At 51.1% G+C, this 16014-nt stretch overlaps 1 protein-coding gene across 1 annotated transcript in view; it reads right to left on the reverse strand.

Annotated features, from left to right (window-relative positions):
• Nucleotides 1-14081, reverse strand: part of RAMP1 (receptor activity modifying protein 1) — a 31855-nt gene extending 17774 nt beyond the window's left edge. The window contains exon 1 of the mRNA XM_082483921.1: nucleotides 13901-14081. Coding sequence (XP_082340047.1) covers nucleotides 13901-13940 — 40 coding nt within the window. The 5' untranslated portion in view covers nucleotides 13941-14081. The remainder of the gene's footprint in view (nucleotides 1-13900) is intronic.
• Between the last annotated feature and the right edge of the window lie 1933 nt (nucleotides 14082-16014).

The following is a 16014-nucleotide window of genomic DNA, read 5'->3' on the forward strand; positions in this document are numbered from 1 at the left end:
GCATGGCTGTAGCTCACTGCTATTCAGCAAATGAGGGAGCTCAACGCCCCTAAACCCATGACACCCCTTGATGGTGCTGGATGAAGAATGCCACTATTTGACTTTGCATGCAGAGTAGTAGTAGCTAGTAATAGTAGTAGCCAGACCATCCTGGCTACGGTTGGACCGGCAGGTTTATCTTGGTGGAAACCATTCAGGGCTTCACAGCAAAGAGCAGAAAATAGCCAGTTATTCCATTCAAAAGCTTAGAGATCTCATTAAACCCCAAAAGATCCCAAATAATTGCAAAGTGACACTCAGCAGGGCTGTCAATGAACAAGCCACATGTAGCTAAACCCAAGCACCAGCAAAGCTCAAGGAACAGACATTCCCAGGTCTTCTCCTGGGCTTCTCCCAAATGCTGTGACCCTCCCTGTGAAATGATTAGCCCTCTCAACAAGCCCAAGATGAAAACAGTCTGTTTTCCCCTCCTCTTCAGCGTGGTGGTTTGCTCTTTTATTGAGAACAAACCTCGCGGTTTGGACCCGGTTGCAAAATAAACCCAACAAGAGCTGGAAATCTGGAGCTCATTTGCTGAGTGTGTTTCGAGCCCTGCCTTTGCCACGTCCCCATCCAGTGGGATGACTCCTGCCCTGGCAGGTACCAACCCATGAGATTAAGCTAGGGAAAGCCCAGCTGGACGGATGTGCTGCCAAACCTGGCACTCACCAGCTGGGAACGATGCTGGGAAGGAGACCTCTTAGCTTGTGGCTAACCCCAAATCCGATTTTGTCCCACTGTCCTGTGGCCAACATCCCCTGGCTACCTTGGACTTGCAGCTGTCCCTGTCGGGCTACTCACCCTGGTGACAAAAACCTCCAGTGGGGACCACAGCCCTGTGTCCCCCCATATGAGATACCACATGGTTCTGGGGAAGCAGGTTTTGAGTGTGAGGATTTTGCACGCACAGCCCTGGGAAGCCTTGAAAGCCGCTCTGTACATGGGGAGCACACGTTCATTAGCCCCACGCTGCCTCATTTTGCTGTTCAACCCTTCCCTTCATGTTGGGACCCACATTTCCAAACAGACAGCTGAGCCAGTTCTCATCGAGTGCGTTTCTCAGCATCTTTGCTTTCACTCAGCAGAGCCGCCACGTCCGCTGCTAATTAGTAACTCAACATAATTAAGCTTCAGTTTTCTTCTTAAGCCTGGTGAACATCTGGTACCTCCCCCAAAGGGGCTTGGGCACCCTTGGGAGCATCCCTGGGTCACACTGGAGCAGATCCCCTCCCGGCACCCCAGTGCTCTGCCCGGATTGAAGCATGATGCCATAGGAAAGATCAGATCCAGCCCAAAACTTCTCATCCAAAACACTCGTTGGGAGGGTGGGGAGATGACATGGGGGCAGGAGGCAGAAGATGAGCGTGAAAAACACCCTGGTTTGCAGCCAAAAAATGGCAAATTTGGGGGGGCTGGGAGGGCGGGGTGGGTGTTTGCTTTGTAAAGTCAAAGCCAACAAACCCAGCCCTGCTGGCGGCAGCAGATGGTTTTGTGGGGGAGCAAGTGCTCACAGGACTAAAAATAAACCCACTGCTCCCAGGAGCGCTCGCACGTAAAGGGCTGGGCTGCGCTCCGGCTGGCGCCCGCAAACTGTTGACATGGGAACTGGCAGCATCACCGCAAACCTGTCCCGGGGACCTCCCTGACCACCTGCCTGTACCTATCCACACCTTCTCCCAAGCCTGATTTCGCCCTTCCCAGACACAGCCAGATTGAGCACGGGGGACGCTTCCAGCCTGCCGCTTCGTACGTAGCCTCTGGCCCCCATGGTGATATTAGAAAGTCAGATGTTTTCTCCAAAAAGCAGGCTAAGCCCCAGCAGAAGTGCCAACCCTGATGGTGGCACGGCACTGGGCACCAACCTCCTCTGCAGCTCACCCATCCTAGGAGCACCTTCCGCACCAGGCTCTGAAGACCTCCACAGGGTACAGCTCTGGATAAGGCTGAAACACCAAACCACTGTGCAACCTAGCAGGAAGCTCTGGCCTTGCGCAAGAAACCTCACGCCAAGAAACACGAGAGAGAGGGGAAGTCCCCCACGCCAGCTGGGGAGAAGCAGGAGGAAAGGCACAACTGCCCCTTCCAGCATCTGCAGCCCTGTAACCCCCGGGAAGGCTCCAGCACTCTCTGCTTAAAAATATACCTCCCAGTGGGGCTGTTTCAGGCAGCTGCCAGCTCAGCGAAGGCTTCAGAGCTTGTGAACGCTCCCTCGGCTCACCAGGAGAAAATGAAGCTGGTGCTTACCAAACATGTGACCTGCTTCAGGTGGAGCTGGGGGACAGAAAATTGCAGATGTTGGTGTTGGGGAACGACAGGGTGGCCGGCTCAACGCTGTTCCTCTGTCGGAAAGGAGGGAGCCATCTGCCATCACCTCTGCTTGCTGACAGCCTGGGATGCGCCCCCGCAGTCAAACGAAACCTCCGAGCCCCGGCAGGGCTATTTCTGTCCTGGTTTTGCACGGGGAATGTATTTCAAAAGCCTCTCCTCCCTGCCCGGCTGGGTCAGGCTGGGGGCACTGGTACCCGCCCTGAGCTGCTGGGATCCAGCAGAGACTCCCGGGGCTGTTGGGGCTGTGCAGCAGCTTGGGAACAGCGAGGTGCGTGGAGGTGTCCAAACCCTGGAGGCGATCGTGGGGCAGACAGAGACCTGGCCCCTTCTCAAGCAGCCCACCCAAACCCCACCACCAGCACAGGATCATCCCATCCCCATCCCTTCCCACAAAGGCTGAGCCCAACTTCTCCCCAGGCAGCTGGTCCCCTCCTCCCTTCCAAGCTTGGCAATATTTCATCTCCAGCATCTTTCCCTCTCGCTACCAGCCTGAAACAGGAGAACATCCGTGGAGGCTTTCAGTATCTCCTTCATGGTAATTGCCAAGCTCAGGTTAGAGGAGCATTGCTCAGGACACCTTTTCCTCCCAAGCCCAGCAAACACGGTGGGAGAAGAGCACAGGGCTTTCCTCACTGCCCTCCCCGGGCACAGCTCCTCTGCCTCAGGCACTCTCCTGCCCCAAGTACCAGCTTTTAACTCAAGGCGCCTCCCTTTCCTCAACTGCAGGCGAGGACCATCATCTTGGCCTCTTCTGTAGAGCATCTGGAGATGCAGAAAAGCCATAATTGTTATTTAACAGGCAGAGAAGGAGCCCACAGCCACCTACCCACCAGGCCTGCAGCTGCCAGAGATATCCTGCCGCTACCTCCAACCAAATAAATTCAGTCAAGGAAAATGGATGATATGTAGCACTTCAGGCATCTCAAAAACTTTATTTATTAATGTACGACTGGATGAGCTGCTGCTGCTTTTGCCACAGCAAAGCATCAGGCTCTCTGCAGCCAGTTTAGAGACCTCAAAAACAGGTGGACGTGTTTAAAGTCCTTGCAGAGATGCTCCTACTTCCCGATCGCTGTAGGGATGCATGTGTTTGGCAACCAACAGGCAAACCCATGAGAAGAGCCTGTCCCCTGCACTGGGGACATGCAGCCAGAGTCAGGGTCAGGCTTGGGGGACATCAGGACAAGGAGAGACTCATTGGCCACCTAAAGCAGTCACCCACCACCTTGTTTAATGCGAGAAGGGCATTTCTCATCCCAGCAGTATTAATTCAGAGAGCTGCTCTGTCCCAAACCCTGATGCACCTGGAGTATCCTCAGGTCCCCAGACCAGCAGCCTCTCCCTCCCCTGCCCGCTGCACGCCTGTTCACTTGGCTTGTTGTGACACTGTCCCTTAATCTGCAGGATTTTCCTTCCCAACACAGCCATTCAGGACGTAAATTAGAGGGACTCCACGGGATTCGGGGGTTTTCATGTGCTGAACAAGGCAGCAGGGATTTTTCAACACACCGCTGGGTTGCTGCACAGCGAGGATTTCGGAGGCAGAGCAGATGCTGGGAGGTGGGGGAAACATCTGCCCATCTCCCAGCACCTGGGAAGGCTGATCCCAGGATGTCTTGGAGGACATGCTGCTACCGCTCGCTTTGGAGAAGAGAAGGGGCACCCCCCACACCCCACTCCCTGCCGCCTCTCCGCCCTGGGGAGCTGCAGATGGAGCAGCAGAAGGAAACTACCCGGCTCCTACTTGAACAAAACAGTCTGTAAGCAATGGCACAGACGTAGTTACAAAGCACAGTCTGAGCTCCCCATCGAGGTCTGCAGACGGAGGCCTCATCCTGTATTTTACCTGTCCAAGAGCTTCCCTACTGTGAAGCCACAAAAGCCTTCAAAGGACTTGAGGACTCAGGAAATTTGGATGGGAGAGAAGTCACGCAGGCTGGGGGGGAAAAAAGGCCTCACGGCTGGGAAAAAATGCTAAATGAAAAGAGAAGGGGCTAGGAAAGCTCAATTTTAGGAAATCGGATATTCCTCTGAAAAACACGCACGTGATTGTGGCTTTGCTTGTGCAAATGAGACCTCTGTGCCAAATACGCATGGCGGCGTAGCGGGAGATGCCATGGCGTAAGTGCTGTGCCAGGGATGTAAGCAGCGGCGAGGTTCTGGATGAAACCTTATTGGCTTAGGAGACAGCAGATACCTGAATGCAGAATTGGTAGAGAAAGTTAGTCCCTGCTGGCCAGGCTGGGGACAGTCCCCTGTTAGGGACCTGGCCACACAGGAAGCTTGGGTGGCAGATGCCCTCCAAAGAGGCCAAAGGCTTCCACATCTTTGGGAATGAAGCACAACGCGTGGTGGGTCTGAAGAGCAGACTGTGGTCCTGCCAGCTCTGTTCCACCACTGCTTCCAGAGAGGTGTCCCCAGCGGTCCCATTTCTGGGGGGCCACGGCCCGGATGCACGCGGGAGAGGAGCCAGCGTGAGGGCCAGGCTGGAGGCAGCGCGATGATGCTCCAGAAACACTTCTGGGGATAAACATCACCGGGCATGAAGACTTATTTACAGTAAAAGGCAGTAACAGGAGAAGGTCAAACGGAAACAAGTGGATCACAAATAAGCATCGGCTCCAGCTCAGCTGCACACCGGCAGCCGGATGCGGCTCTCGGCACAAATGCCAACCCAGCGACGGCAGCAGCCCCGGTCCCCTCGTCATACCTGCAAACAGGGCGCGCAGCACCAAAGCCCTACCATCGACTACATCCCTACCTATTTTTTCGGCAGCCTGACGGCTGTTCCATAAGCACGGCGCCTATGACTCCCTCTGAAGCGATACCGGGCACCATGTTTTTACCAAAGCATGTTGCAGCTGAGCGCTGCAACTGCTTTCCCCCGGCCGCGGCGAGAGGTGAGCAACTGCAGCTCGGGTCCCTGCTTGCCGGCGCCAGCAGCCGGACCCCGCCGCCCCATCCCAGCTCCGCGGCCCCATCCCCGCTCCACGGCCCCACAAGGAGCAGGGCTGCAGTACGCTCTGCTGCACCCGGCAATCAGCTCTATAGCTAGGTCCCTAATTAGGGCTGCTTTGTGAGCGGCAGGGCTAACGAAGCCGGCCGGTACAGGGGTCGGGAGTCCTTTGCCCTCATCTCTCTTCCCAGTGCGACACCTCCTCGACGCACCCTGGCTCTCGCTGCCTGCCAAAGGCACCACACAATAACGGAGATTTCCCTGCCCGTCCCCCCGGGGACCTGTGCCTGCCCCGGCAGTTGCTTTCCCATGGCACAAGGGGCCCGTCCTGAAGTGCCTTTGGGAGATGTCCACGCTTCTCCCTGGGATGGGGTCTCCAGCACCCAGGGAGATAGCTCTGCGGGGAGGAAAACAATTTGGGAGACTGAAATGAAAACCACTGCAGCCTTCAGCCTGCCCACGCGGGATTTCACCTGCCTCCTGCCGATAACGCTGCCCGGCACCTGCGTGGCAGAGCTCCTGCCTTGCTGTCCCCCCTGCCCATGGGTGACCCGTGCCACCCTCTCCCTGTTCCCCCCCCAACTCACGGCTCAGCCTGAGCGGGAACCCCAACCACCAATGAACAAAAATACCATCAAATCTGCTGGTTGAAAGTCTCCTGCCTCATCAGCTTGATAAGGGACTTGCTTAAAAAAAAAAAAAAAAATAAGAAAAAGAAAAAAGCCCCCAAACAGGCGTTGCTTTCAGGCAGCCGGCTCCTACCTCAGCTTCAACACATAATCCACTGGCAATTATTTTTAGGCAGTTTATTTTGTGCCCTCTTGTAATACTTGGGATAATGATAGCAAAAACTCAAACACCCCCATCCTGGCAAAAAAAAAATAAATGACTACAAATCATCAAAGTATCAGCTTGATGGATAAATCACTACATTCCTTCGCAGGCACAACAGGATGCCAAAATTAAAACCTCGGATACCCTTTTGGGTTTGGTGATTATGTTCAGCTGTATGCAAAATGTCTCATTAGTGCTGGCTGGGGAAAAAAAAAAAAAAAAGCTATCTATTTATTTTGCTTTCTGTAATAAGACGAAGGGGAATAACTGTTCCAGGAGCAGGATCCCACTGGATGAAGTCCTCCTTTTCTACACCGAGTTAATAAATCAGATTAAAGGCATTTAGGTTCTGTGTGGAAAGGACAACTCCAGTTCTCCCAAATATGGAAGCGATTAGTTTTCTGAGGATTTGAGGGATTTAAGAAACATGGAAGTGCTTTGGGATGGTGTAAGGCTTCCAAAGCACTAAATTACTGCAAGATACAGCAACTCACAGAAGTATCAAGTGATTGCCTCAACAATCCCACAGAAAACAATTTCTCCAGCCCCTCTGGCTGGATCCCTGCCATGCTCAGGAGATGCTGGGGCAGAAGATACTGCTGCGCTGTTAGTCCTCTTCCAAGTTCAGTATTTTATAGAGCACTTCAGGAAGCAGCTGAGCCCTCCCCAAATGAAGGTTAATTTAACATAGTTCTGATACAGGTTTCCACATAATGGCTCCTGTAAAATGCAGAATATTTGATTAAAATTAAAATGCAAACTAAATGCTGGTACTTTGCAACACATCGCCCGGTGCAGGACAGCCCTGGGTCACAAAGAATTGACTTTTTGCCATATAGTATTGCTGGTAAATAAACTAAATACACTGAAACAGGCTGTTCAAAGAGCCAGGACCCTGGTCCAGCTTCTCTCCTTGCCTCAGCTTCCCACACGTATCAGCACGAGTTACGGTATGTCCTCGTTACCCATTAGTGGCTGCCAAGCACATTTCCAGGAACGGGACTTATCTTACATGTCCCTAGACTCTGCATAGGGCAGAATGACAAATACTTCTCTTCCCCTTGCAAAAAAAAAATAATCATTTAGTAAGTAAAATAAAATCAAAACCAGCTGAGAAGGGGGAAAGGAGAACGTGAATCAAAACCCAGGCATGGTGAAAACCAACTGCTGGCTGACTGCAAATCAGGAGAGGGAAAATCTACCAGGAGCAGTTAGTTATAAAGATAATTATATCTTAATGAATAGTGGGGTCTTTTTAAAAATAATTTGCCTTGATTAAAATTAATGGAGGAAAAAACGCAGGTTTCAGACACGCACTGGAGATTCGGCACGGTACAGCCCTGACTTCACTGGCTTCACCCATTCCTAGTTCAAACTGGGTCTGACCATTACCACCATCAAATACCCGCTCGCTGACTCAGATGAACTGAGCCAGGGATCCTCATTTTAATTCTGCACGCCTGTCTTTTGCAAACAGCCCGTGCAGTTGGCAGCAGCTTCCAGGGGCTGAAGGGATGCCACCACCCCTGGGAACCAGATGCATCTCTCCTGCCTACCAAGGGAGTACAGTGGTTTCCAGCACCGTCATCCCGACACCTTACTCTGGTGTTAGACATGTGCTTTAGAGTTATTTTTAAAACGTCAACAAAGCATGGGATGCCAAAAGGGGCCAGATGTCGGCTCGGTCTTGCTGCAGAAAGCCAGGGAGAAATGAGCGGCCACCACGCTCCAGATCTCAAGAACGTGCTAAAGGCAAACACGCTCTTCTCCCACCACCCACCCCCAGACTATTTTTTCCTTCAGCTATTTCAGTTGATTGAAGCTATAATAAGAACAGGGAAACTAACACCAAGGTTAAAAGTGCCTGGCCCCAGTTTGGAGACAACACGCTTCAATCCTTGGTTCAGGTTTCAACGGGTTTGTGTGTATTAAATGCGGATTATTCTGGTACGTGGGACTACGAGGCATTTTATTGAACTGCCTTTGAGATAAAAACATTGGTTCCCAGGAAGATGTTACTCACTCAAACAGACTGCCTAAAAGAAGCACATAATAAATAAATATAGAAATTCATTAGGAAGAAAACCAAAATAAATCACTGTACTGTCTTGTTGGTGTATTCAGTGCAGGCTGCAAAGAAGAGCAGCGTAACTAAATACTTTCAGTATAGAGTTTCCAGACTAAAATCTGTTGCTGAGCCACTTCAGCAGCCCGGGAACAATTTATTCTCCTTTTTAACAGAGGTTTCTCAATGTGGTTTTCTTTCCTTCCAGCTGAATAACGCACAGAAATGGCACTTCTCTGCAACGCACCCACACAGAGCTCTGCTGTTTTCCCAACAAACGTTACCTAAAGGATACAGGGAAGCCTGGAGGGATCGCATCCCGCCCTTGGCTGAAATCCAGCGCTCCCGGAGGTTTTCACCCAGGCTGCTGCCCGTTTCCCGGCACAGAGCCCCGCTGGGAAGCTTTCCCGAGGTGTCAAGACTGTGGTTTTAAATCCTGAAAAGCTCAAGTTGTAGAAGCACAAGAGACAAGGGACTGAAACCATTAAGCAGGCTCATCACTGCATTTGCTGATTAAAAGCACCAAGCTCGTACGCAGCATCCACAGCAGCACCACAGCAGAGCTCAGAAGTCCCCAGTAATCGCCCATCCACAGCAGGAATGTGCCCAGCAAACTCTAGCCATTATTTTCTTTTGGAAGATAAAAAAGTATTTAGCTATTTAACCAAGTCCAAACATGCTGCACATCCCCTGTATAAGCAGTTTTTAATGCTCCTTTCCCCTGAACCCAGTGCTGCCCTGCGGTGCTTTCAGTCCTCACTCAGTCTGTGGTGGCAGGGGCTGCGATCACAACCATCGCTTCAGGGCCAAAACCCCCAAAACACGCCTGCTAATACCGATGGAACCAGACTTTGCAGCGGGTTAAGGAGGCAGAGGGAACTTGCTAGCGCAGAGCAATAACTCCAGATTTCCACCCGCAGGTTTCCAAGACCTCCCTCAACTCTGTAATGACCCGATATTGATTTCCAGCCCTATGAAAACATGAAGGATGCCAACCCCATTTTTAGTGATTATGAGATCTCTAATTTCATTCCAGGTCATGGCATTTATATTTTCATTACCCACAACCTCCCGGGTCATTATAAATACAAGATTACAGTGTCGGTGCTTAACGGCTGTTTAATTTTACAGCATTTCAGAGTTAATAAATGCAATTAAATTTCTCAAAGCCAAGTGGCTTCCTGACAGGATAACACAGCCTGCATCCAGCTGACCAAACCCAAATGCCACCGGTTTCTATAGGAATAGAGCTAGCAGATATGAACGTGAAATTACATGGTAGAAGTAATTTATTTTTCACTACTCACGTGCTTTTCTTTTAATGTATAGGAAGCCTCAAGTCCTCTCCATCTCAGAGAGGCTCTGAAGGGAGAAGGAACGTTTTACTTTATTGTTAGGGATTTATAACACGACACGCTCTAAATATTTAGGAGGATTTTCCCAGAGACGCAGTAGCCTTCAATTAGTCTTTAAAGCAAGACTAAGTATTTTTCTAAAAGAGGCGCTAGAGCTCAAATAGCGCGCAGGCACTACTGAATGCGCTTTGGGGTGAGGGAAGACACAAATAATCCTAATGCACGGCAAAATTTTGTGGTAGCAGTGCAGCCGCCTGTCTTGCAAAGCTGCACCCACTCGCAGGCAGAGGTTTTCCCTCCTCGTTACTTTTAGGGTTAATCTTTTCTTCTTACTATTATTTTCGAGTCCAGGAAATTCAAGCAATCAGCTGACGACAGCCTGCAAAGCTTGATTGATGGTACCAAGGTATAAGGTACAATGGTTTAAGGATTGTTAGAGGGCCAAAGGAATATACAGGCACCCAGGCACATACCAAAAACCCAAAGCATCTCCTCGCACTGCCATCTCCTTTCCTGGAGGCATCTTGGACCAAAGCCTGGGTGATCAAAGCCGTGATGTTTATACGTAAAGGTAAGACAATTTAAACCACTCCAAAGAACTCCAAATGTTTTAAGTTGCTACCTTTTCTCCCAACTCCAGGCATCCCAGCAGCTGAACACAGGATACAAAGGCACTCGTAATTTCTTATTTTCCAGGAGAGATCATAAATAGGGCCGATAACTGTTTTGTTTTTTAAGAAAGCATCATCTTCTGTAGAATATGCAACCACAGTGCTGTACAGCATAGACAGAAGATGCAGGGAATCAATATGATATTAATGTTTTACTGACCTTATTTGCAATTCCCTCTTATCTCTTTCAATAATATAGCTATTTAAACCCCAAGGAAATCAAAGCAGCATAGCACGGCACTGTGTGCCAGCAGAAACAGGACCAGGAAGCAACAGCAAAAGCCAGCATGGGGAACGTCTGTCCCCGCAGGATCTCCAGCCACTCACTACTACGTTTGTGAGAGGCACTGAGCATCCCTGGACACACATGCGGATGCTACTGGCACACCCCTGCACCACGCTCCAGCAAGTGGCGCAGCAGAAGTGCCATCGGTGCTGACCCATCACTCTGCAAAACCGTGTAGGGTTTAGCAGAAATAACAGAGTTTTCCTGTTAACTCTCAGCTGTGCGACCTTGACCTGGCTCCCGAGCCATAATCCTGCTTCATCCATCATCACTAGCAATAACGAGTCTCCTTGTGAAACCCAGACCTTAGGTAACCCCTTAAACACCGAAGTAAGGCTGCAGAGTGTGGTGCTAATCATCACTGCTCCCAGTAACTATGAGCAAGAGCATGCCTCATTCCCTCCTCTCTGAGCAGCCTCTGCAGGGAACCGCAGCCCAAAACCAGAAAAAAGCCAAATTTTACCTCTAATGGAAGCAGTTACCTTGGGATACAGCTGGATTTCAGGCCCAATGAATGAGACCGGGGTTATTTTTAGGCAGTCAGTACGCTGACCGTCACTGTTTTTTAAGAACTTCACAGCTGTTACAAAGTCACTTAAAGCTTGAGCTTTAAGAGAAAGGCTTTTCTTGCATAGGAGGAAAGCTCAGCTGATCCTGCCAGGATCTGGACCCCAGCTTTCCTACAGCCGGGGAGTTACGGTAGCAGGGAGAGGGTCTGTCATCCTCTCGCGGCCCGGTCCCCATGCAAATTTGGGCGTCACCAGCTTTAAGCTGCCAGAGAAAAGCTCTCCAGTTGGGCAGTATGGCTCTCACAGCTTTAGGCCAGGGACTTAGTAGTCCCCACCACCAAGAAGCCCTGCACAGGCTCTGGTCACAAGACAGGGAGGGTGCTCCCAACCAGCAGCAGATGTTGCTGCACTCAGACTTGATGCAGAAATGACCAACTCAGAGGCACAATGAAGCTGTATCAGCCTTAACCTTGCCCCCTCTGTTTTATTCTGGATGCCATCCGAGCATCTCGGACAGTATCTATTTCCCCTGAAAGAGAAAGACGGCCTCCCCAGACCACTTCTGCATCTTGCCATGGCAGCCCACAGCTAAGCACAGGGAGAAGGAGCTGCAGCAGGACCAGGCTTGGCGAAGGCCCTGAGCTCAGGGTGAGCTGCCTATAGGGGTGGACACGTCTCCAGAAATACAGCTCTGGGGAGGAGACCATCATAAGCCACCGCTCAACACTCATTGTTCATAAAGCTCTCAACAATTTGCAAGAGACGGTGCTTTAGCGACAGACAGCTGTCTGAGAGCATGTCCCAAGGCAGCAGCCGGGCTCACGAGCCGGCAGTAAAAATGCCAACACGCAGTTGAAAAACTCCTCCTCCCTACCTGCTGCCTGTCCAAAGAAACTCTGCAGTGGTGCGTGGTGTGATTTACAGGAACAGAGGCGATGCTCCCCACATAAGAGCCGGTGTTGAGCAGAGGCACTCCGGGTTTGTCTGCTGCCTCAGCGCTCATGTTAGCAAGCTCTGGGCACATCTACCAGCACAGCTTCCTCCCCCCCCCCCCCCCCCCCGCCTTTTATCTTTCCTCTTTTTTAAAATTTTTATTTTCATTTTTAAGTACCTGCTTCCTCTGAAGCATTAGCAACCTCAAAATTCACAACTCCACTGTGAACTCTTCTGGGATCTCTCAGCTGTCACCTGCAATTTCAGCGCAGCCCTGTCTGTGTGCCGGGCCATAAAGCAGAAAGAAACAAACTGGGGGGTTTGTTGGTTTTTGTTTGTTTGTTGTTTTTTTTTTTTTTTTACATAGTGCAGAATGTGGTAAAAAAACCAAATAATTGCAGAAGGGGGATGCAGCAAAAGACAAATGCATCCAACCACTCAACACCACAATTAGCTGTCATCTATCATGGTTAAGTGGCTTGCACAGAGGCAGATGTCCTGCTTTGACCGAGCCTCCTGGAGATGGAAAAGAGCAGCCTGGAGTATCACCAGCTCCTGCTATCTTCACTTTCAAAAGTTACAGTGCCCAAACCAAGAGGAGAAAGGGGCAGGCAAAGGGGAAAGGGGCTTGCAAAAGACAGCAGACAGAAATCCAAACTAAGCAGGAATTAATGCTCACTTGCAGCAACATCAGCATGGGACTGCTCCCTCCTCAGCCAGGGACCCAGAGCCTTTCACCACAAGTGAGCACGGAGAACATGCTTCATGTAACGGCACAGCTTTCTCCTCACCGTGAATAACTGCCAGCTAAAGAGTAGTAAATAGTTAATTATGTGGTACAGATAAGACCATTACATGCAGCACAGCTCAATCCATTATTCACCAGGGTTCAGAGGAGAAAACCAGCAATGGAGAACGAAGGGAAAGAAGGAGAAATCTACGCTTTCTCAAAGAGCACTTGATTTCATGGAAGATCAGCATTAGGACAAGGGCATGGGGTTTCCCTTTTAAGTAACCTTAATAAACACACTTATACTAAGTACCAGTACCTGATCCTTCAGAGCCTTCTGCTGCGGATACACGGGTTACAAGCACTGCACAAGTCTCTACCTGTTGCAACTGAAATGTTAGGAGCATCAAAGAAACCAGGGCACGCTGCACCCCATGAAAATAATCAGGCAACGCAAGAATTTCCAACCCAATTTTAAGTCGGCCATCTGCAAAACCCTGAACATCCGACCTCAGCTTAGAACCGCTTGGTTGAACGAGCACTTCTGGCTGCGTCCTCTCCCTGAGGCTCAGAAATAGGAAAACAGAGGCTCCTAAACCAGTCTCCGAGTAATTCATTTCTACTTTTGAAACTAATGGCAGAGGACATCTCCCAGCGCAAGCCTGGGAGTGAATCTCACCTTCAGTAAATCTCACCTAACAAACAGGAAATCCCCCACGAGACAGGCTGTGTTCGGTAACATTGTCACCTGACGTATTCAGAAACCAAATTAGCCATTTTTATTACGTCCCAGCGCTCTGGAATGATTTCTCCTTTTAATTTCCACCCGCTTTTTGCGCTGCCAGCAAAGCCTAGCCGGAGACTTCAGAGATTTCAGGAACGAACGGGTCAGCAGGCGCTGGTGAAGCCGGGGAGGGAGGAGGCGGCCGGTGCCGCACAGCCGTGCCCCGGGCAGGGGCAGCGCACACCTCCCGCCCCGCCGGTGCTCTGGAAGGCGCAGGACTTCCCGCAACCGCCCCGCAGCCACCACCGCCACCGGCGGCTCCGGGGCTTCCAGGGGAGCTTCTCCCGCTGCCACCGCCCCGCAGGAACGCTGCCAACGCCACCAGCCCTGCCGGGCACCGGCACCCAGCCGCGGCAGCCGGGGAAGTTTGCTCCCGCGGGGGGGGTGGAGGAGAGGGGGCGCACACTTACCCAGCACGAAGCAGAGGAATCGCCGCGGGAACAGGGCCATCTCCGCCGCCGAGCTCTGCCCCGCGCACCCAGCCCGCCTGCGGGGCGCTGCCTCGCCGGCCGCGGCGGGCTGCCGGCCGTCCCTGGGAAGGAGCGGGGTGGCGGGGCGGGATCCTCCACACCCCACACCCCCCCTCCGCGCCCGTCGCGGCTCCGCTCCCCGGGGCCGGAGGGAGGTTGGGGGGGGAGGGCTCCGAGCTGGCGGCCCTGCGCGGCGGGGCGGGCCCCGGTGGGCACAGCGCCCCGCCCGCCACCTGCCCTGCCCCGGGAGCCCGCCCCGCCGGTGCGCCCCGGCGCGCTTCGCTCCCGGAGGGGATCGCTTGTCCACAGCCGCCGCCTTCGTCAATAAGAAGCCACGGCCGAGGGCAGGTGATCGCTGTGGTGAGTTCAGCGGGCTCTAGCCATGCCCGGGTAGGAGCGTTATGTCCATCTCCTCATCGTGGAACGGGCAGGTGGGTGCCCAGAGACCCAGGAAAGGCACCAGGAACAGTTCAGAAGGAAAGCACCGAGAAATCCTTTTTTCCTCACGCCTTTTCCTTAGCCATCCTTCCACCTCCACCGAAGGCATTCCTCTCTAGCCCAAGGCTAAAACCCATACCGTCCCTTCCTCTTTACAGTGTTGAATGGGAACATAGAGGATGCAATGCAATCTACGGAGGAAAAGAAATGTTTTGTGGGGTTTTTCTTACCGAGTGGAAAATCATTACTGAACTAATACAGCTCCACCTACAGCTGATAACTGATTTTTTGCCATGTCTGAACACGAAAGTGCCTGCTTGGGCTCTTCAGGAGCACATTTAGGATTAGGATATCCTTTTAGGAGTGTATCATTCCAATGAAGGAGGGCTCCAGCTGCAAGGAGGTCATCACCCCACAAATTGGTTCTTACATTTTAAGTTAGATCTTCCTTTCAAAGACAAGAATCGGGGAAACTTGAACGAATACCACACTGTGCTACCTTTAGTGTCTCATATCACAACTGTTTCTGCTTTCCCAACAGAAACAGAACAGCCTGCATGCCAGAAAGCCAGTTCTTTCTTAAACTATTAATAACACCCAACTAATTACAGAATCCAGTCTGGGGAACACAAAGGGCAGCACTTGCTATTAATAACGTGGTAGAGCAAAGCCTACGCCTGCTTTCATCTCGATATGAACAAGGAAGAAACCAAAGTTGAGGCCTCACCTGCAGCTTCAGGACCAAGTTTACAGTACTGGCTGTCAAAGACAAGGCTGGGGCTTCGAAAGCCTTACCTACAGTGGTTCTGCCAAGAGTAGAGGGAATGGATGAGATCTGAACACACCAGAACACCAGCACAACTTTTTGAAAAAGGAATTTTAACCTTTATTCACAGGTAAGTATGGCTGCTATTTTTAGCAGCAAATGCAGCCAGGATCTAGAACAAAGTACAACAAAGAGACAGAGATGGACAACAGCAATGTACTGTCTTGTCATGCAATATCACAGCATGAGCCTGTCCGTGTCAATCAAGGATAATTCTCCTCACCCCCTGACCAGACACGTACACCTAAGCTGCCTTTCCTTCTTTTACCAGAAGAGGATTTAAAATCTAGACCTCTTCTATAGAGTAACAACACAGACAAACATGAAAGACTAGATATGCCCAACTTTCCTCCTCCCCCCTCTATTGACCCAAACCAACAGTCTCAGGGAACGTGTGCTTCCCATTATACCAGGCCATGGGACACAAAAAAAAGGATATAGAAGCCCACCCTCTGCTAGCAGAAACAGAAGTGGAATATGAGACAACAAAATGCCATGTTCTAAAAAAAAAAAAAAAATAAAAGTCTGGGGTTCATCCTGAAGGAACCATTTGGCCACATCAGTGCTCTGCAGTCTGCAACACACTTCTGAGTCAAAACGGACCTGAGATGACTCTGTTGCAGCAAGGGATTATGTAAACGCATCCACCAGCACTGCTGGCTCTGAAGCCTGGTTTTCTAAAATGAAACCCTTGCTGCCTCCCCCGCTCTTCTCTTGTATTCATAGGATACATGGAATTTCTACAGACTATTCAGGATCAGATCTGGAAAGCACAAGCATGTTGGCTATT

The sequence above is a fragment of the Vanellus vanellus genome (genome assembly GCF_965231255.1).
Source record: "Vanellus vanellus genome assembly, chromosome: 5".
NCBI classification, from domain to species: domain Eukaryota; kingdom Metazoa; phylum Chordata; class Aves; order Charadriiformes; family Charadriidae; genus Vanellus; species Vanellus vanellus.